The sequence below is a fragment of the Bactrocera neohumeralis genome, chromosome 4, assembly GCF_024586455.1.
Source record: "Bactrocera neohumeralis isolate Rockhampton chromosome 4, APGP_CSIRO_Bneo_wtdbg2-racon-allhic-juicebox.fasta_v2, whole genome shotgun sequence".
Taxonomy (NCBI): Eukaryota; Metazoa; Arthropoda; class Insecta; order Diptera; family Tephritidae; genus Bactrocera; species Bactrocera neohumeralis.
This window is the reverse complement of record NC_065921.1, coordinates 69,570,832-69,593,260: the sequence shown is the minus strand read 5'-3', so window position 1 is coordinate 69,593,260 and position 22,429 is coordinate 69,570,832. Positions and strand designations below refer to the sequence as shown.

The window sequence follows — 22,429 nt, the reverse complement described above, 5'->3', positions numbered from 1 at the left end:
GAGAAATCAGCAGTAAGAGCATTTATGCAAAACGAGCCAAAAAAACCATAATAATAGAAGCAATGGCTTGAGATTAGGTCAGAGATCATGGGTTCTGGACGCGATTTTAACAGAGGCTTGTGGTTTATGTACTTAAACTTCTGTGAGATTAAGAAAACTAAATCGCTCTTTTGTGGGTATTATAGTCCTAGAATTCCAAAGTTTTTGGTATACACAATAGACTTAAGAATTTGAATCCGGCAGCGAAATGAACATCGATAAAATAGTAAGGTGAGAGAAGATAGGTCAAAATGAAAATGCAAAAGGAAGGCCAGATTTTTCGTTTCAATTGTAAATAACCAAGTATCCAGTATTTAAAAGTATCCAGATTGTCTGATGGTAACATCGAATAATTGAATGAAACTTATTTGACTTACATACTTCGAGTTTACTTCCGTACGGATTATACTTTTGGGTGAAATGAGTGCCACATTCGTTAAAATGGAATAGAATATTTGAGTGTCTACAACCCACAATTTTTGAACTTACTGTGATTGCTATTGGTATTGGAGAATAGTGGAAAACTTCGGTTGGAAGAGTTGGAGCGGGAGGTTGGTGCTGAATACGATTTATTATTGCTATTTTGGTTCGACGCAGACGATTTCGGTACAGGTGTTGACGCCAATGAAACGCTATTACCGTTAGCATCGTAATTCACCTTCTTACTATTACTGTTGTTTGTTGTTGTGCTTGAAAGCTTCCCATTCACTTTGGCGGAATTGCCGCTGGTACTATTTATTGGCGTCTTCTTATCTTTATTACCCAAAGTGTAGGCATTCTTTGGCAGGGAGTTCTTCGACACCAGAGGACTAATTTTGGCAGTGCCACCAGCCTTTAACGGCGGTGGACATAAGCCATTAGTTGAAGCAGAGGCCGCCAGTATGTTCATGGGTCTTTTGGGTGGTGAAGGCGGTTCGCACAGCAAGGGAGCAATTTCGTGCGCACTCGATGAGGATTTGGTGTAAGAAGAATAACTGTAAATAAAAGAATATGAAAATTGGTGTTAAATATTTTGAAAACGAATACGCACCGAAAACGTGGATTGCTGATGTGCACTGGCGAAGGATGTGGCACTTTGGCTGGACTGCGAAACTCCTTAATTGGTGGCAGTCTATTTTGTAGATCCGTCAGTCGTCCCTTGGTATAACGACGACCGGGATAAGTATGCGTCGCGGGCGGAAAACTGCTGCAGCTGCTAATACTCGAACCGCTCGACGAAGAATTACTCAAAGAATTGAGTGGCTTTCGCGGTATAGCACCCGAACAGCCCGCCGGACAACCACCCGAATGTGAATGTGAATGATGGTGATCATCACGTGGCGAGAGCGAACCTGAAACGGATGAACCGGAAGGCGATAACGTGAGCGTACCATGTGATGTCGATGCGCCGGGTGGCGCCAAATGATTATTCAGCACCGGTGTCTGTGTATACGCTGACATGGCAGACGGTGATATGGGTGAGGCGGGTGAGCAGAGACCACTCGAAATGGAAGACGTCTTAGAGTAGGCGGACATATGTGAGACACCCGACAGTGACGACGAACCCGTCGAACTCATCGAATACAAGCTATCCGATTGTGCAACACGACCGCCACCATTCGGACTGCGCGGATAGCGACCATGCAGCGCGGGATGTGGCTGGAAGGCATGGTGGCCGCTATGCGCATCGCCCATCGAATAGGAACTGGCCGAGGCGTGCACACCACCTGCACCGACACCGGCGGAAGCCCAACTTTTGGCACCCATGGAATAGCTGCTCGCCGACTCTTGTATGCGCCAAGTGCCCGAGCTGGAGGTGAGGCGATTCACACGCGCACGACAGATGACACAGCGCAGTGGCAGCAGTCGCTGTGCTACGGCACTTTGTATTGTCTTGACAAAGCAGCGACGACAGACGACACGATGGCCGCATGGTGATGTTTGCATGGTCGCTCGCGCATTTATGCAGATAACACATTCATCCTCTTGCGAGGTTGGCGGATCCGGTTCGCTTTCCTCCAGTTTGCTCAGCAATTTGTCCTAGAGGGAAGAGATAGGTAGAGAAAAGTAAATTAGTTAGCGACTAAGTATTTGCAGACAGTATGTCATGGGCATAACAGTTTTTCTAACAACAGCGCCTAAATGTAGGCAATGCTTTTCATATAATAAATAGAGACTGAGTAACAAGCGTTGCTCAGTGCTTATAATCTCTTCACTTAAGAGAGCGCCTAGCTGTAAGAAAACAATTAAATGTTTGTTTTTGCAGAAGCAACAAAAACAATACAACATTAAATCAATGGCGTTGCTAAAGATCGGTTATTTTCTTTAGTTTGATTTGTTTTACGTTTTATTGTTGCTTTTAATTTTTATGACTAATCTTTGTGGATTTTGATGTATTATATGATATTAGCACTTGACTGGCACTCAGCCTTCTAAAATATCAGCTAGGGATTAATATTTTTTTGAGTTCAGTGATTGATAGTTTTTCGATACAATATTTATAGTATTTGTTATTTTATACTTTTTAAGAACAGGCAGTTCAATATATTGATGAATATGCATGTAAAATGCTGGTCATATTATGTACCAGCATTTAATAGTAAAATCACTTTATTGTTACCAATATACATAAATATTAAATCTGGTACAGAATCTGGTTCAGTGGCCGAGTTGAAGGCTAATTTTTAACTTTGTTTAATTTAAATAGTTTTTAGTAACATTTTATTGTTGAAATCAAATTAAAAGGCGTAATAATTAAAGCAGCTCGCGAAGAAGAAGTGCTTCCCGACCTGTAGAAGGTACAGCGTCTGGTTCTACTCTTAAAACCAAACAAGCCACTAGAAACCTTCATTATATCGACCTCTGTGCATACTCGACACGATTGGAAAAGTGTACGAAAGCATTGTAAGAAACCACTTGGTTAGCTATCCAAAAGCCGGCGGATTATCAGAGAGAAAATACGGCTTTATAAAAAAAAGTTCACTATTAATGCACTCAGAGAAGTAGTTGATACTGTTCAATAACTGCGAAAGTAGGAAAGGTCCCGTTTCTCATTATTTGATAAATATTATAATGAGCTTTTCAAAATAGGAGATTGCATACCGCCCTCTATGTATGCTTGACACAGCGGGAAAGCTATACGAAACCCTGCTTAAACCCAGATTTGAAGCGGCTATCAACGAAGCTGGAGGACTGTCCCCTAGACAATATGGCTTTAGACCCGGCAGATCAACCATAGGAGCAATAAAATGCGTCATCGAAAGTGTAGAAGTCGCACAACGTAGATGGCATAAATACAAAAGAATAGTGTTGCTGGCGACTCTAGATGTCCGAAACGCCTTCAACAGCGCTAGATGGGTAGATATGATCGACGCTCTCGAGAAAAGCTTTAAGGTACCCGACTACCTCAGGGCCGTGGTGCGGAGCTACCTTAGCAACAGGAAACTGCTATACGAAACTAAAGAGGGATCACGACAGATAGCGGTCACGTCAGGAGCAGCACAAGGATCCATCCTCGGACCAGACTTATGGAACATTAGCTATGACGCTATATTAAAACTAGAAATGCCAGATGAATCGTATTTAATAGGCTACGCCGACGACATTGCAGCAGTAATCACAGCAAGGGACACAGAAGAAGCGCGAATAAAGCTGAACCAGGTCATGATACGGACCCAAGCATGGCTCGACTCACACAGCCTCCAGCTCGCTACGGAAAAAACAGAGCTACTGCTGCTAACAAATAAGCACATACCTCTCGAAATAACCATGCACACGACTACGGATATTCTTAGGACAAAAAAAGCAGTTAACTACCTAGGCGTAAGACTGGACCCCAGACTAACCTTCTGGGTACAAATCCAGCACGCCGCAGGAAAGGCAGTGAAGATCACCTCTCAACTGAGCCGACTAATGGCCAACATAGGAGGCCCCAGTCAAGAAAAAAGAAAGCTCCTAATGTCGACAACAATCAGCGTTTTATTATACGGAGCTGAGATATGGGCAGATGTACTTAAAAAGGAAAACCGGCGTAAGGTAGCGGCCAGAGTGCACCGCACAGCAGCCCTCAGAGTTGCATCAGCCTACCGAACAGTGTCCGGCGAGGCAATATTAGTTATAAGCGGAAATGCCCCAATTGACCTTCTAGCACACGAAAGGAAAAAGCTGTGGGAACTAAAGCAGTCATCCGATAACAACAAAAGCGCAATAGAACAAATAAAGAAAGAAACATTAATAACATGGCAACAAAGATGGGACACCGAAAGTCGCGGCAGATGGACGGCCAGGCTTATAAAAGATCTAGATTCATGGACAGGCCGAAAATTCGGAGAGGCAGATTTTTACACAACCCAGCTGTTATCCGGTCACGGGTACTTCAAAAAGTACCTCCACAGAATGGAAAAAGTCGAAGAGCCGTCATGCCTATATAACGACGCTGAACATACATTCTTCGAATGTGCGCGCTGGCAAGGAGAACGCACCGCTGTAGAGGACCTGGTTGGCCCAATAAACGCGAACAATTTAGGCAGCGTTATGTTGGAAAGTGAAGAAAGCTACGCAGCAAAAAGCGGGACCTGGACGCAGGTGCGCAGATGTAAATCTCTCAATGAGAAAAATGGAACGCCACCCTGAAGTAATGCAAACGCGGTCCCAGGGTGGGCGACGGTTCCTTAGAGGGGGGGGTTTTTAGTGACCTGCAAGTGGCACATACCGCTGCTGTGACGATAGTACCGATGATGCGGAAGGCATTTTCCACCCCCAAAAAAAAAAAAAAAAAAAAAAAAAAAAAAAAAAATCGGAGATTGTTATTCGACACAGACGAGGGTACTCAGAGTTATACTGTATTCAGAGGTGTCTGCAAGGCTCGGTTTTGGGCCCATTACTATGAAACCTAATGTACGTCGGGGTGATAAGAATAGAATAAGATGGTTTGCTACCATGAATCAAGAGTTGACTGAGCAGAAAACAGAAACCTTGCTCATAAGCTTCAGGAAAATTAAAGAAAAATATCGCTCCCCATAAGGGAATGTTACATTATTTCACAGCCACAGTTAAAGTTCCTTGGTGTAATAGTGGACTCAAGACTCAAACTCAAGAAGCACTTGGAAAATACGACAAGTAAAGCAAATAAAATCTAGAATACTTTATCTAGATTGATGGCAAATAAAGGCTGTGTGCGTTCCACCCGACAATTTTTAATAGTTAAGCTGAGTTCAGTTATACTGTTTGCGGCCTCAATATGGTTCTAGGCGCTAGACATAAAATCATATGCTAGACCAATTAACGCGGTGGCTTTCTGCAATACGCGTCATAAGTGCTTTCCAAACCATATCAAATAACGCTACTGAGTATCGCGCCCATTGACATCCAGGGATATGAATTCGCGCGAATATATAACTTATCAGAGACGTTTACCGCAGTAAAAGAGAGTAGTGAATCAAAAGCATCGCAAAGAAGCAGTAACAGTGGCAAACTTTATGCAAAGGACGGTGGACCAACAGACTGATTCCGGACATACATACATTCGTGGGCAGATAGACAACATGGGGAACTGGATTTCCACTTGATCTCAGTGGCCATAGGTACTTTAGAAGCTTCATAGACAAATATCGGCATAACTTTAGTCCATATTGTCCGACATGTACAGAATGTATAGAAGACTCTGAACATATGTTCTATCATTGCCCCCGGTTTTCAAGTATAAGTGAAAAGCTGAAAACCACACTTGGAGGTAGTCTCACGGTGAAAAATTTTACTGCACTTATCTGCGAGTCCTCTGTAAAATGGAAAGCTGCCAGCGAAGCGGCAGCTCTAATTATGACAACATTGAGATATTTACAACAGATTAGGCGTCAGTCAGTCCGCACAATAGAGGAGACTTGAATGTCTTTTTCTCTCCCATGAAGTAATACTTTGTCCAGTGGTACCGTGGGAGAGACATGAGTTGGGAGTAGGTTAGGTTTAGCGGATTAAAGTCCCGCACTCCGGCTTTCGATAATTCCTCCTAATATAAAAAAAAAAATAAATAAAAAAAAGCTAGTGAATAAGTATTAAAACTAGGAATAAAAAAAAAAACAAATTTTTAAAATATTTTTTTTTAAATACATAACTTTTTAAATTTAATTTGTTTGATTATTTTTTTGTGTATTACAAGTATTAGAAATAACCTCATTCAAATGATGAATGATTTAGATGAGGAAAATATTCACAAAAAAATGGGAAATTTTAGTTTTACTCAAGATCCTATATAATAATTATCAATGCTCTCATATCAGGTGTATGGTGTATATCAATACCAGAAATAGAGGCTATCTGAATTTCATTAAGTAACCACACAGATTAATCGATATGCAAGGCGCGTTCCAAAGTAAACAGGACTTTTTGAATCTAACGCCCCCTGGTGGCGCCATCTATATGTCGACTGATGCGTTAGAGTCTGCTATCTTTATCGATTGTCCAATGATTGTCCAATTTCTTTCAAATTGGATCATTTATCGCATTTTAAGTGTCAGCAAGGTTTGTGTTATCGGTTTGTTCGAACAAAGAGCCAACATTCCATTTTCTTTTAAAATTGGTAAAACTTTTATCGAATCATTTCATTGATGAAACAATTTATTGATTGACCAAAAAGTCACGATTTTCCATTAACGTTTTCAAAGCGTATGCACGGTTTGTTCAAAATCTGACCGTTTGACAAAAGACTTCAACCATTAACCACTCGCCGTATTCACCTGGCGAAAAAATGCCTAAAACACTCGTCGACATGCTTTTGAACCGTGCAAAAAGCTGTATTGAAGCAGACGTAGACTATTTTGAATAAAATAAATTGATTTTGCCCAAAAAACCATTTCTTTTGCTTTTTTTAAAGTCCTGTTTACTTTGGAATGCACCTTGTATAAGGTATAAATTCAAGCGGATGAGCGGATTGAAAATCCGAATATTGGATATATGTGGACTGACCGTATTGCCCTGAAGAGATTCTTCCTGAATTTCAATCAGATTTATTACGATAGATGCGGTATAAGTTCAAGTGAAAGCTCGAAAATATTTATATCAGGAATATGTGGGTTATGAGAAGTATTGACCAGATTTTACCCATTTTTAGCACACCCTAATACCAATACTAGACCTCACAGATTGACAAATAAAAACAGTCATATGCAATGAGGTTAACATATTGGATGCTTGGGTCCAAAATTGTCCTTATAAATTTACTATTTTAAAATAAATATAAATTTTTAATTTTTATATTAGGTTTTTATTTATTTAATTTTTAGTTAAAAAACTGAATTAAAAGTTTATAATTTTTAGTGTTGATAATATTTTAATAATTTTGGAAATTATATAAAATACGATAAACAATTTGTAACTTTATTTTTTTTACAAAAATTTGCAAACTTTTAATCAATACTTCGAATTTAATGCTCAGATAAATATCCAAAACATACTTTATAGGTGTTTGAAGATGGCCAACTAATTCTCGAACATTTTCGAATTTCGAGTTAATAACATTTCTTATATGTGAAATATATGAAAGGTAGCGATATTCTTTCCGTTAAAAAAACACAGCCGAAAGTCACGAGAATTTGTTTGATTTGCTCGAAAAGCTCATCTCATCTCTGCTATCAATATTTATATTTTTTAAATTTCGAAGTATTTTTTGAACAAGCAGACCTTGGGGGACAACATATACAAACATACATACATACATGAAAGAATATCCACTTGCCATAACCGGTAATGTAATTTTTGCACACCCAAGCTCATTGAATTTTCATAAATCATTTTTGCAACACAACCGATAGTAAAATTTACTACAACAAAACGATGCTTCACATCGCCACATCGCATTGACATCAAAATGAAATTACATAATAATTATGTATTGTAGTATATATAAGTATTACTATATATGTTTTACCCACATGTATTTATGGTAGCACAGCGCCGCATTCTTGTGAGTCTGGTTGAAAAATTGAAAAAAAAATTTGCAAAAATTTTTGCAAAATTTACTGCAGTCGCAATTACGTCCTTGGACTTGCAGCAGCTGGAGAAAAAGAATTTACAAAAATAATTCAAACCCGAAATCGATGCCACCGCCACTTTAACCACAACGAATCGCGACGGCGACGGTGGCAGCAGCGGCGAAGCAGCCGTCGTGGTGCGGTGAAAGGTGTGGAAGTCACGAAGTTGCATTTTGAGGCGTGAATATTTGTGAGTTATTCAATGTAATTGCCTTGTGGTGTGGAAAAATAAAAATTGAGCAAAATGTCAAAGCTCATACACACCTACATACCATGTACATAAGTAAGCGATTAAAAGGAAATCCGAAAAATGCATGTAATTGAATACAACACTCGTACTTGATTAATTTTAAACGCTGCCATTGAGACAGGTTGCATTTTATTGTCTTTAAATTTGCCACTGATGACTCCAAAATGGCAGGTAACCACGCTTGAGGGGCAAATATTTTTAAGGGAAAGCTTAAATTACTTTAAAAGCTCCGTTAATTGCATATGGAATGTCATTTTAGTAGGAAATTTGCAAAAGAAATTTTAAATCGACAGAAACTTTACATATGTAACGGGTGATCCAATTAGAGATACTTTTTTTTAATAGCCCTTTGTTTCGCTCACTTCGCTCAACTTATGGTCAACATAATCGGCCTATTTATTCGCAACCCATCTTGAGACCCAGCATTCATTATTGTATAATATTCGACCGCATATACCACGTTCAGCACGCAGTGAAGAAAATATAGCAGCCGGTGCTAAAAGTGTACAAGAAGATCGTGGTGAGTCGATTCTGGGCTGTTCGCAGCAACTCGTATAGACGTATCGAGATCTTAAAAAAGCGTACAAAATACTGAACCTAAGCCGCTCGACCTTCCCAAGCCACATCGCTTGGCTCTTTGGGCTCTTGAAAAGTTCTAAGAAGAGCCGACATTTATGAGCAAATTTTGTTCAACGATGAGGCTCACTTCTGACTCAATGGGTATGTAAACAAGCAAAATTGCTGTATTTGGGACAAAGAGCAGCCTGAAGAGATTTAAGAGCTGCTATTTTATCTAGAAAAAACAACGGTTTGGTGTGGTGTGAGAGCCGGTGGAATCAACAGTCCAGATTTCTTAAAAAATGATGCCAGTGAGAACGTAGCGTTAATAGCGACCGTTATCGCGTCATGATAACCGACTATTTGATGCTTGAAATTGCACCCCGTGATCTCGGCGACATTTGGTTCAGACCTTGCAGTAAAATATCACTCGTGTATTCGTCAGTTATTATTGAAACTGCTCGAACTAGGCATCGAAAATTAAACTCAACGAATGGTTTGGCCAAGACGTAGCCGCGGGCAACGTTAATCTTAAAAAAATAAATGCCAAAGAACGTTCGTTCGAATGATAATAAACATTTTCCATTAAATTTGAAATTTCTGGGTTTTTTTTAATTGGGGAATCTCGAAATGGATTACCCCTTATAAATGCCCTTTCACCACCCTACTCCGCTACGACCGCTCTGTCGCAGACTCTCACCAAAGGTGGTGTTTTGGATCTACGATACCGTGGTCATTCTCAAAATGCTCTGTGATGTATTCGTCTGGTGAAGCAAATTCAAAAAAGCGCGCCCAAAAGGCGGCTGTCGTCAGCATCTCCAGTGCTCTGCAGAGTCCACCAATAATGGCAATTAGTGCCATTCTACACATAACATCCGAGTACATTACCGGCAGGTGAATTTCTGCGATGTCTTGAAAAGCGGGGTATCTGAAGGAGTCAAAATATGGTCACGTTGAAATTCTGCTCTTTCAATTGCATCCCTGAAAACTTGAGTCTTTGCGTTACAGAGACTGCTACTGTTGGCTGTTTCTCCGCTCACCTACACAAGAAGGATATGTGGACTGGGAAAGTCGCTGGAGCAGAGACGTAGGTACCTTTTTCCCGGATGGGTCGAAGTTTGAAAGAAAAGTTAAGGGGGGTCTTCAGTTAGAAGCTTAGCTTTAGGCCAAAAAATGGCTGTTATTAATGCAGGAGTAGACTTACCGACAGCACTGCGTCGATATTAGCATTAATCATTAGCGCTTAAAGTTAGCTACAGAGTGTCTGTTCTCACTAGAAATGGCATCAAGCTAATTTATCATCAGATTCTTTTTGTGCCTGGTCATAGTGACATTGCTGGAAACTGCAAAGTCGATGAGCTAGCAAGACGGTGCACTTTTACCCTGTTCACATTGGAGTGGGAACTAATCGGATTTTCGTTGTCATCTAGCGCTTTAGCAGTAAACTTATGGACCTCGCAGGCTTTGGTCGACGACCGGCTAATGTGCGACTGCGAAGTCTTTCTATCCTAGAGTGGAATATAGGAGTTTTATCGAACTGCTTTCCATATGCAAAGTTCATTTTGTAGCAATCGTGAGAGGTCTTACTGAATATTGACTAACAGGCATTCATGCGTAAGGTTAAAACTCCAATCGGAGTCAAAATGTCGAAGTAGTGCGAAAGAAGATGAGGTGAAAACCTTTAGGCACTTTGAGGATCAACCATTTAACCTAACCTATATGTATAAATATTACGTATCTCGTTTTCTCCGGGGTAAATTCCTAAACTACTGACCCGATTTTAGTTAAAGTTAGCAAACTAGTGTTCAGTTTGATCCAACTTAAAAGATAGGTTACTTTAAATCTCAATTATGTTTAAAGTAAAATAATTCATAGAAAAAATAAAAATATATTTTTTTTGATATAAATATGTTTTCAGAACTCCAAAAATATAATAAGATTTTCAATAACAAGCCAAATGAAAAATTCATTATTTTACCATTGACAAATTTGTATGATTGATTTGAATGATTCTCATTCTTATACCCAGCAATAACAATTCGGCTTTGTTTGTAAATAATATTTTGATTATACAGGGTCCAACACTCGAAGTGTAACCAACCTCAGAACGTTCGCGCAGCTGTCGCACTGGAATTAGCTGTTTATAAATTTGCTAAATGACAGTTCGGAGTATTGTTCACAAGTGTACAAAAGCGCTTTGCAAAAGTGAACGCAAAAAAAAGTGATCAGCGATGGAATTCAAACGTAATAGTGTGATTGCTTTATATTTAGCTGGAAAATCACAGCCAGCAATTGTTCGTGAGCTCAAACACCTTAATGTGAATAAAGTTTTTGTTTATCACACCATCACTCGTTACAATGATACTGGTAGCATCGCAAAACGCCATGGAGGTGGTCATCGAAAGACTGCAACGTCACGTGAGATGGTTCGGAAAGTGAAGAAGCGACTTGAGCGAAATCCACGACAAAGTGCCAATCAAATGGCTAAAGAACTGAAAATATCCGACCGCAGCATCCGACGCATATTGAAAAATGAGCTCAAGGTCAAGCCTTACAAGTTCCAAACGGCCCATGATCTCACACCGAAGCAGCAACAAGTAAGATTTGAGAGAGCGAAGCAGTTGGTTCGCTTGGCCGAAAGCGGTCAAATTCCGAACATTGTGTTTTCTGACGAAAAGATTTTTCCAATTGAGCAATTCGTAAACTCTCAAAACGATAGGGTTTACTTGACCGACCGTTCATACGAGAATCTAAGTCATCGGTTGGCCACCAGGAGGCAGCACTCGCCACAAATAAAGGTTTGGGCCGCTGTCACTGCAGATGGGCGCTCTTTGTTTTCATCGAGCCGGGCGTCAAAGTAAATGCGACATATTGTCGGGAAAGTGTTCTGTAGGCTGCTTTGAAGCCGTGGGCAAACAAACATTTCGGTCGCAAACCATGGACGTTTCAACAAGACTCAGCACCGTCTCACAAAGCGCGAGTGAACCAAGAATGGCTGAAAAACAACGTTCCGTACTTCATTACGACCACACAATGACTCTCGAATTCACCAGATGCGAATCCAATGGATTATTCTCTCTGAGCCATTTTGGAGAGCAAGGTCCGAAGTAAAAAATACACCAGTCTCGAGATGCTGAAGAAAGCCATTGTCGGTGAGTAGGTCAAAATACCAGCAAGTCACATTCGGGCAGCTTGCGATTCGTTTTTTGACCGTCTCAAGGCCATAGTCAAGGCAAAAGGTGGTCATATCGAGCAAAAGTGAATTGGTCCTGAATTTATGATTATTTTCACACATTTTGAACTTTAAAATAAATAAAAAATAATTTTCCAAACCGAATTTATGTTTTTTTTTTGTAATTGGTTACACTTCGAGTGCCGGACCCTGTATAATAATAATTATTATTATAATATTTAACTATTCATATCTAATTCAGCTCAATGAATAATTTAATGACAGCAAACATTAATGAAACCATTTTGAGTTAACAGATAATTTAAATACAAATAAAAATCACCCTCACCTCCTTGTAAATTGAGATACCAATTAGCGGACCTAATTAAATATATACAAACGTATATTATGAGTTTAAATTATAATCATAATCATAAGAATTTTATTTTTTTTATTTATATTTCATCAGCCATTCGCTTTCACTTCCGAGCATAATTTATTTAGGTATATATAAACACTTATGTGTACTCGTATGTAGTGATAATATCGCTGCTAACATCACGCATTTCTACATAAATACCTACCTAAGCAGATTTGTGTATGTGTATGAAGGCCAACGAACTCTGCCAAATACATACGTAATTATTGATGTGATATATGTAAATAAACGTTTATTTAATTTAATGAAATGTCTCTTCATTTGGTGAGTTAGCTACATTTTTGCATACCACTGGCGTAGTAACAACTTTTTTGTTACGGAGGCGGCTTTTAGGTAAAATTTATTTCAACAAAATGCAAAAAAAAGGAAATTCAGGAAATAACTCATAATAAGTAGATTAAGAATTTATTTAACGACTTTTATAATAATTATTAACGATGATTGGAAGGTTTTTTTGATAAAAAAACAAACGTGGTACTTCAACCTTTTATAAATTGTGTCAAAGGAGTACCCGGAAATTGTAAATAAAATGCAAAATATTTAATTATTCGTCAATATTTATTTTGTGGCTTTCAAAGTAATCGCCAGCAGAAGTAATACACTTATTCCAACTTACACACATACTTTTCATAAGCAGTTTTTGGGATGGCCTTGAGCTCCTTCAGCGAATTTTGTTTTATCTCTTTGATCGACGGAAAACGGGTTCCACGAAGCGGCAATTGCAGTTTGGGGAACAAGAAAAAATCACATAGATCCAAATGTGGTAATTACGGTGGTTGATCGATGGTAATCATTGCGTTATAAAATTCATAAATTATTCTTTCACAATTGCGGCCGTTTTCGATGGATGGTCTCAGTCAAACGTCTTAATACGGCCACATTGAACTCCATATTGAACGCTCTGCGGATCATATTCATGACGCACAAAACCACAAATATCGAAAACGACAATGAGCATCACCTAGACTTTTGAGCGGGTTTGGGGTGTTTTTTTTGGTTTCAGCTCGTTTTTTTCCATTCCGACGAGTATTGACTTGTTTGCATGTCAAACTTATAAACTCAACTCATCGGCAGTTACAATGCTCTCCATGAATGTGGGATCGGAATTCGCACGGTCAAGTATGTCCAAAGAGATCTGTTTATGGTACTCTTTTTGGAAACAAATTCAGCTTTATTGGGGCGAGACGAGAAGGAACGCGTTTCATAGCCAAAACATCCACCAAAATCTTTTGAACAGACTCTCGAGGGATGTTCAGCTCTATTGCTATCTTTCTAACAATTGCAAGACGATTTTCAAGCACTACAGACCTCGCTTTTTTAATATTTTCATCAGTTGAAGAAAAAAGCCGAAAGTCGTCCAGAACTAATTAATTTCGTATGATTTCTCCTTAACTTAGGTCTTTACACCCGAAAACCCCCACTAGCAGCAAACCGGCTCTTGTATGGTTAGTGAAAGAGTCTGCACGTCAGCATGTAACCTTGGCCGTGGCTATAAACCAGCTACGTTATATTGCCATGACAACAAACACGCAATGATGAAGATATTAATGTCATTGACCGTTAGGCCTTGCACGCCCCTTTCGGTGGTAAGCGTACATATATGTATATAGTATACTTAAATGCGGGTGTATCTTTGCGTATATTTACCTTTTGATTGCATATCTCTATATTCTTGAATACGAACAGCATTTTGATTTCAAACTTAGGCCCGTTGAAGCGTAAACCGTAGAGGACGGTGCATTGGCGGCTCGCGCTTATTTTCCCCATCAACGGCCAAGTACATTTTATAGCCCTCATTATAATTACTACGTAATTTTAGTTAATTAGTTGAAACGCTTATTTAATTACTACTAAATTAACAGCAATAAATTAAATGTTCGAAGGCCGGTGCATGGCGGATAACTACGTGTTTTAAATGAGAATTTGGTGACTTTATGAATTGTTGTAAAACAACAATATACAATGCAATTCGGTTACTCTAGATTAATAAAATAGTCATAAATTTTAGAAAATACTTTTACTGTTTCCAAAATACCGATTGCTTAGTTCACAAGCGCTGTGATACTGTCTGCAAGGAAATTTCTCTGTATACTTTTTGTTCAACCATCAAATAAAGAAGCTTCTAGTCACTATCCGTGATCTTTAATTAAGAAAAATGATTATATAGATTTGTTAAATAACTTTCATGTCGAAATTCTTCGATAAAAAACTGTAAAAGTTTGACATTTTGCCAGGAAGAGCGTACGGAACGGAACCGAACGAATTGAAGTGCGATAACGTTCCGAGATAATTGGAATTTTGTAATCAGTTCAGAATAGTATCTTGAACTTATTTTAAAGAACTAGACCAAAAAACTATCAGAGAAGTGAACATATTCATTACCCAGATATATTCCTTAATATTAAGTATAAAGCATGGCTGCTGAGTATTTTACTGGATCATTGATTCGATTTTGTTTTGAAACAATTTACGAATGTTTCACCTAGTTAGTTCGATGATTGATCTAGGGATCGCACTTGGATTACTATATGCAGTCTTTTGAGAAGTCATACAATATATCGCTCCTGTTTCCGACCTTATAAGTCGGCAAAGCGTCTTGTGACCAATACAAATTTATTTCTTCTTACAAATTTATTTAGGCGTTTATTTTTTTATTCTCATAAGCTCAGCGGGATATGCTTCACCTGATACATTTGCCAATTTTAGATCCTTGGAACTATACACGTGATTTAAAGCGAATCAAGAGATGATTACTATAATGTAAGAATACTTTAAGTATGGAGTGAGTATAAAAAGCTTGAGAAGCTGGCTGATAGGGGTAATTCTCGAAAACTCTACAAAAAGATGCGACAACTAACGGAAGTTATCCCCAAATTGTGGTCTAGCGGCTAATATTCAGACCATGCTGAAGCTATAGAAGGAACTCTTTTCCAGCCTGCTGAAAAGCAGTGAAAGTGTAAAATCTGGATACGGTGAACCCGATCCATGACGATGGAAAAATGTTCCAATGCACGATTATGATGAGGTTTGAATAGCAAATACCCTGGAATAAGCCTCCTTAATGTCGCACAAAAGGTCTTATCGAGCGTAGTGTGTGGAAGACTGAAGCCCACCGTCAATAAACTGATTGGACCTTACATGTGTGGCTTTAGGCCTGGAAAATCTACAATCGACCAGATTTTCACCATGCGTCAAATCTTGGAAAAGACCCGTGAAAGGAAGATCGGCACGCACCACCTGTTCATCGATTTCAAGGCGGCTTTTGACAGCGTAAAAAGGAACTGCCTCTATGCCGCTATGGCTGAACTTGGCATCCCCGCAAAGCTAATACGGCTGTGTAAGCTGACGTTGAGCAAAACCAACAGCTCCGTCAGGATCGGGAGAGACCTCTCCGAGCCGTTCGATACCAAACGATGTTTCAGACAAGGAGACTCCCTATCGTGCGGCTTCTGCAATCTGCGAGAAAATTTTGAACAGATCAAGGAGAAGGTCTGTCTTCTTCTGTTTAAGTCGATCTATTGATATCATTGACCTTTCCTGTTTCCAGAGTGGATAAGGCAGCGGAGCAAATGGGTCTGGTAGTGAACGAGGACAAGACGAAATATCTCCTGTCATCAAACAAACAGTCGTCCCACTCGCGACTTGGCTCCCTCGTCACTGTTGGCAGTCATAACTTCGAAGTCGTAGATAATTTCGTCTATCTTGGAACCAGTATTAATACCAACAACAATGCAGTCTCGAAATCCAACGCAGAACCACTTTTGCCAACAAATGCTACTTTGGACTGAGTAGGCAATTGAAAAGTAAAGTACTCTTTTGACGAGCATAGACCAAACTCTAGAAGTCTCTCATCATTCCCGTCCCGCTATATGGTGCGGAGGCTTGGACAATAACATAAACTGATGAGTCGGCGTTAGAAGTGTTTGATAGAAAGGTTTTGCGGAAGATTTGTGTTCCATTGCGCATATTGGCAATGGCAACTACCGCAGTCAATGGAAGTGGAAAAGCTGTGCGAGATATAGGGTGACATTAACATAGTTCAGCGAATCAAGAGACAGCCACTATTCCAGCTTGGAGGGCTTGGAAGGTCTTCGATTCTGTACTCGCCGATGGAAGCAGAGGAAGAGGAAAACCTCCACTCCGTTGAAGAGATCAGGTGGAGAAGGACCTGGCTCCACTTGGTAACTCGAATTTGCGCCAAATAAGGAAAAGAAGAAACGATCGGCTGTGATTTTAACTCGGCTATAACAGCGTAAGGGGAAGTACCTCAGTTTATCAATCTATCTCTCTTCTCAAGAAGCTGCTCATTTGTTGGAAGCGCCGATGTTAACGTTTTTTCTTTGTTATTTAACTTTTTTTATTTGAACCATTCGACGAATAAACAGAGCTGAAATTTCGCATTTGGAAGTAATGGAGTTCTTTTGTAGGTTTCAGAAATATTCAAAATTCACTTTTATTTACCTAACCACCCTCGTAAATCTACATAAAAAAGAAAAAATACATAAAATCGGATATGCTGCGAAAGGAAGTAGTGGAATGGAAAACGTGAGATGGCAGGCAAGTAATTAAGATAGCTGGGTGGGGTCAAACGACGACACAGTAGCAGATTTTTTACATTTCATTTTTCAACTTGGACTTGGCGTAGGCGGCTCACCTTGACCAGAATATTTTGCGTGAACGTCGGTGCGGTAGCATCAATACGACAAGCAGTTTAGCTGTAAGGAATGTTAATAAAAAAAGTAAAAAACAAAAACAAAAACAAAAGCGAAAACGCTACCGGCATTGTTTTGACTTTTCTGAAGTTATGGTCGTTTTTATCAGCTTTTTTTCGGTTCATACGCCCACTGACGTAGACATTGCGCTTGACGCTCAATACCTTTTTGGCTCGAGTTTGTCTCTTCGGTGCTGCTGTCAGGCGTTTTACTACTTCGGCCATAAAAAATGTAACGAAATGTGGTTACATTGTTGTTGCTGGTTGCAACGATTGGAATGAACGTTGGCAATGTTGTTGTTGCTGCATTTTTACTCGCACACACTCTTGGCAACGAGCAGATAAACAACTGCATAGCTCAACTGCTCCGTGGCGGCGCATAAATTTCTTGGTGTGCTGTGTTGCCAATTCTCGGCATTTGGCGCGCATGTTTACGCTTGCGATCGACATTTTACGATTATGTGCAGTTTTTATTAGCATTGTGCTAAAACTCATTTCTGTGTTACCGTTTGTTGTTAGTGCTTGTTATTTTTATATTTTCGATTCCCTTTTGCTCGTATCCCCAATACTTCCGGTTTAACGGCGTATTGCTTATCGATGAACTTCTTCTTTTGTGTTTGTTTTTGTTGCGATTTTCGTATTTAGTTTTGTTTTTATTATTATGTGTTTTGCATTTTTTGTTGTAGATGTGTTAATTTCTACACTCATTAGCAGCCGGTTAGGTTAATGTCTTCTCTTTGCTGTCTGTTGGCATTGTGCTTTTCGCATTGTTAGTGTTGATTAGCCGTTAGCTGTTTAATTAGTTGCTTGTCATCCACTTGTGAAAATAATGAGGCATATTATTTATGTTTAGTTCAATTTTGATAGGCAAACATTTTGAAAATAATGAGCTAGGGTTGTAGAGAAATGGTTCCAGTGCTGGGAGTATCCTATATAAAGGAAGTACATGAAGTTTGGAAAATGGAATAAATGCAAATAAAGAGAACACGTCTTTAAGTATACTTTTCGCTATTAATTATTTTACAAAGAATTGTGCAAAAAAATTTGAAAAATTTATAAATGATAAAAACTGTCAAAAATTATGCAGTCACAGGCATCTCATTTCACAATTAGATTAACAAATCTAAGCGCAATTTTCAAAGCACATAATATTCTCCTATTTGTCTTCTACATTCAACGGTTTCTGGGTATATGTATAACGGGTGATCCAAATTTTCAATAGTCCTTTTTTGACAGATCACGCATAAATTGTGTCAATCTGTCATGTTTTTTTGTTCAGTATTGTTTGTCATTTCATCAAGGAAAGACTAACTCTTTAACAACGTTTACAAATTGTTCAAATTCACTACGAAAATTCCCGTTCTGTAAAGCATATGTTTCGCGGGCTTCGTTCAACTTATGGTTAACAAAATCGGCCCACTGAGCGTACTATTCGTAACACCATCACTTAACTTGAGATCCAGCATTCATTATTAGATAATATACGACCGAATAGACGACGTCCAGCATCCAGTGAAGAAAATACATCAGCCGTAGTCGAGAGTGTACGAGAAGACCGTGGAGAGTCGAATCGGCGCCGTTCGCAGAAACTCGGACTGACGTATGGAAAGACTTGACGCATTTTACGTTGAAATCTTTAATTGAAAGCTTACAAAAGACAACTTATGCAACAACTAAAGTCGCTCGACCTTCCCAAACGACAACGCTCATTTAAAAAGATCTGATGTTTTCGAGCCGAATTTTGTTCAGCGATAGGGCCGCGTCACTCAAGCCTGAAATTTAACCTCGTGATCTCGGCGACATTTGGTTTCAACAAGACCGCGCGACTTCCCACACATCGCATAAATCAATGGATTTATTGTTGAAAGTATTATTTATTTCTTGATTTTCCCAAGTTCAACAAAAGTAATGATCAAGTAGGATATTTAAATGTTTGGTTGTTTCTAAGGATAAGTGGAATCGTATCACTGCCACGCCCATAAAATGCCGTTAAATGAAAAGATGCCGAAAATCGCTTTATTTTTTTTTTTAATATTCTCCATTAAGGTCTATTTACCTTTGCAAGCATTTGAAGCTATTGCCTTTTTACATTCTGATTGAGGTTTCACCAAAACATGGGTTCTATTGATTTTGGAGGACCATTACGAAATTCGTCTTTCCACAACTTCGATTGAAATCAATATAACTATATTATTATTATTATTATTATTATAGATAAAGAACAAACATATATTCCAAGGAATATAAAGAACCCCCTGAAGGTGTATGTTTAAGGATACTTCTCTGCTAATGGTTTTGAGGTTTTTAGGTGTTTCATAGAAAGCCTTTAAAATGATAAAATTGTATAGAAAGGGTTTAGTGAAGTCAGATGAAATGGTTTACGGCAAAAATAGCCACTATTGGATACTACAAGAAGACAATTGATACCAAACATATAAAAAGACTCTGTACTCAATCGAAACAAGACAGATTTGCCTTATATGTATACAGAGTGTCCAAAAATTAACGCAAGATTTGAATTTTCCGCCATTTCAAACAACCTTCACAGTATGAAATTTTCGAACTGCGGACGCCAAGCTTTCATTAATTTTGAAATATTTTCAATAATGAAGACACATTTTTCTATCATGTAATGATCCATTTTTATTAGGAGTATACCGTCAGCTGTCGAATTGCTTTTATTTTTTTGGGTTGTTCACACTTTACTACATAAATGGCGGTAAATTTACATCTTGCGCTGATTTTGGTTCACCATTTATAACATCAAATCTATTTAAATTAGTTTCAGGCGACACAAAATACTGTAAGATAAACCAAATCATTATATGTTTCGAGATTTATGTATAATATATACAAATATATTGTTTAAGGGTTCAAAACTGATATATTATAAAGGCCTTTGGGCCTGATTTCTATTCTTATTATAATAAGATCTTTAAAAGATGCTAAAATATTATTTTACTCTTTGATTTACACATACACGTGAACTTACCCAAAAATAATACAACATTAACTACTCAATACACATTTTATTTACATACCAGATTTGGCAGCGGCTCTAGGAAATAATCACTTTCAGGAACTGATATAAAACGCTTATAAACGTAAGTAAGTAGACGCGTAATGAATGCTAATGACAAAACGTGTCGCATGAAAATTGAAAGAGTCAAAAAACATTCAAAGATTACTATTTTGATAGCCGCCGTGTTGTAGTAATGACAAAGAGCCGGGCAGAGAATACGGAAACCAATTTTCCCACGTATGTGAAATAGACGTAGTATGTACATATGTAGTTATACTGGCATGTCGTAGCCAATCGAAGTTCAATAAGAAAAATTAAGTTAAATTATATAAAAATGGGTGGGAAGTGTTGAGCTACGCGCTCGCTGACGCTGTCAACTGAATAACAAATAAGCGCCACAAACTTATAAACGCTCGAAAATGAGTGGGAAAAATAATGAAGCCAGAATTAATTTCAAATAAAAAGCGCGGGTGAGCAGCGCACGCGACTCTGAACGGCTATCAATCAAGTTGACAAACTTTGAGATTGGAGCAAATACAAATGAGGGAATTGTTATGTGGATTTTGTGGTTGATTTTGGTTTTTTTCTTTCACTGCAAACTTATGATTATTAATTACTAATTTTCTTCTACTCAGCATAATATACATACATACTCGTATAAGCAAGGAATAGACATAGAACAAAAAAATAGACCTAATGATGGACATAGACATAGATATAGACATAGATGTAGATATAGATAAACATAGACATGGACATAGACATAGACATAGACATAGACATAGACATAGACATAGACATAGACATAGACATAGACATAGACATAGACATAGACATAGACATAGACATAGACATAGACATAGACATAGACATAGACATAGACATAGACATAGACATAGATATAGACATAGACATAGACATAGACATAGACATAGACATAGACATAGACATAGACATAGACATAGACATAGACATAGACATAGACATAGACATAGACATAGACATAGACATAGACATAGACATAGACATAGACATAGACATAGACATAGACATAGACATAGACATAGACATAGACATAGACATAGACATAGACATAGACATAGACATAGACATAGACATAGACATAGACATAGACATAGACATAGACATAGACATAGACATAGACATAGACATAGAAATCATGTGTTTAAATTTTTCTAACTATTAAACAAATGTAAAACATAAAAATATAAGTTATTACCAGCGCCCAAACATAGATAATATACATAATACTCGACATAGACATTTGTATAATACATGGACATAGACATAGACATAGATGTACATAGATATAGACATGGACTTGGACATAGACATAGATGTACATAGACATAGACATAGACATAGACATAGACATAGACATAGACATGGACATAGACATAGACATAGACATAAACATAGACATTTGTATAATATAGACTGCGAAAGAAATCAAGTGTGTTTAAATTTTTCCAATGAGCTTAATAGTTTAACAAATGTAAAACATAAAAATATAAGTTATTACCAGCGCTCAAACCATAAACTGTGCAAACAAGCAATTATTCTTGTAAAGTAATACTTATTCAGTATTTTTACACCAATACCAAGTAAAAGAAGAGGAAAAAATCACAGCGCCACTTTTGGGCCACACAACGCTTTTGCGTTTATTGAGTTTACCGCGTGTGGTTGCGCTTTGTTTACAACTGAGCACTAATCACAACAACAACAATGAAAACAACAACCGGCTGTTACTGTTGCTACTGCTGAACAACAAAACGTCACTTTGACGTCACTGAGTTACTCATTTCAGCGAGAAGAGCATACAATTTGGTGAGCGCAAGTTCGGCGCTTAAGTCTTTTGTTTGCCTGGCGCTTAGCTTCAGCGTTTGCTTTTTTCCTCTATTTCCCACTTTTATTTGTATTTATTATTATTTTGCTTATTATTATTTCTGTTTTTGTTACAATCACTATAATTTTTTATTGTACGTGCTGCTGCTATAGTTGATTTACGCGAATTTTAATAAGCAACTAAGCAAAATATAAACAGCTGATTCGTCATGAAGCGCTTTCAGCATTGCGCTCGCGCTGTTTGCTATTTTGTTCTGTATTTTTGTGTAGTTTTCTCAGTATGTGATATTATGATTTTACTTTTTGCACTTGTGTGCAAAGTTTAAAACATAACTTCGAGCAGAACATCTTCACTTAGCGTGAGTTTAG

At 38.3% G+C, this 22,429-nt stretch overlaps 1 protein-coding gene across 4 annotated transcripts in view; it reads right to left on the bottom strand.

The window, feature by feature from the left end:
• The window catches only part of LOC126757017 (uncharacterized), a 157,587-nt gene that overhangs the window by 13,845 nt on the left and 121,313 nt on the right, over nucleotides 1-22,429 (bottom strand). For all 4 annotated transcript variants that reach the window (XM_050470585.1, XM_050470588.1, XM_050470587.1 and 1 more), the window contains 2 exons: nucleotides 1,070-2,058; nucleotides 529-1,013 (listed from right to left, as the gene is read on the bottom strand). In XM_050470585.1, the coding sequence (XP_050326542.1) occupies nucleotides 529-1,013; nucleotides 1,070-2,058 (1,474 nt within the window). The remainder of the gene's footprint in view (nucleotides 1-528; nucleotides 1,014-1,069; nucleotides 2,059-22,429) is intronic.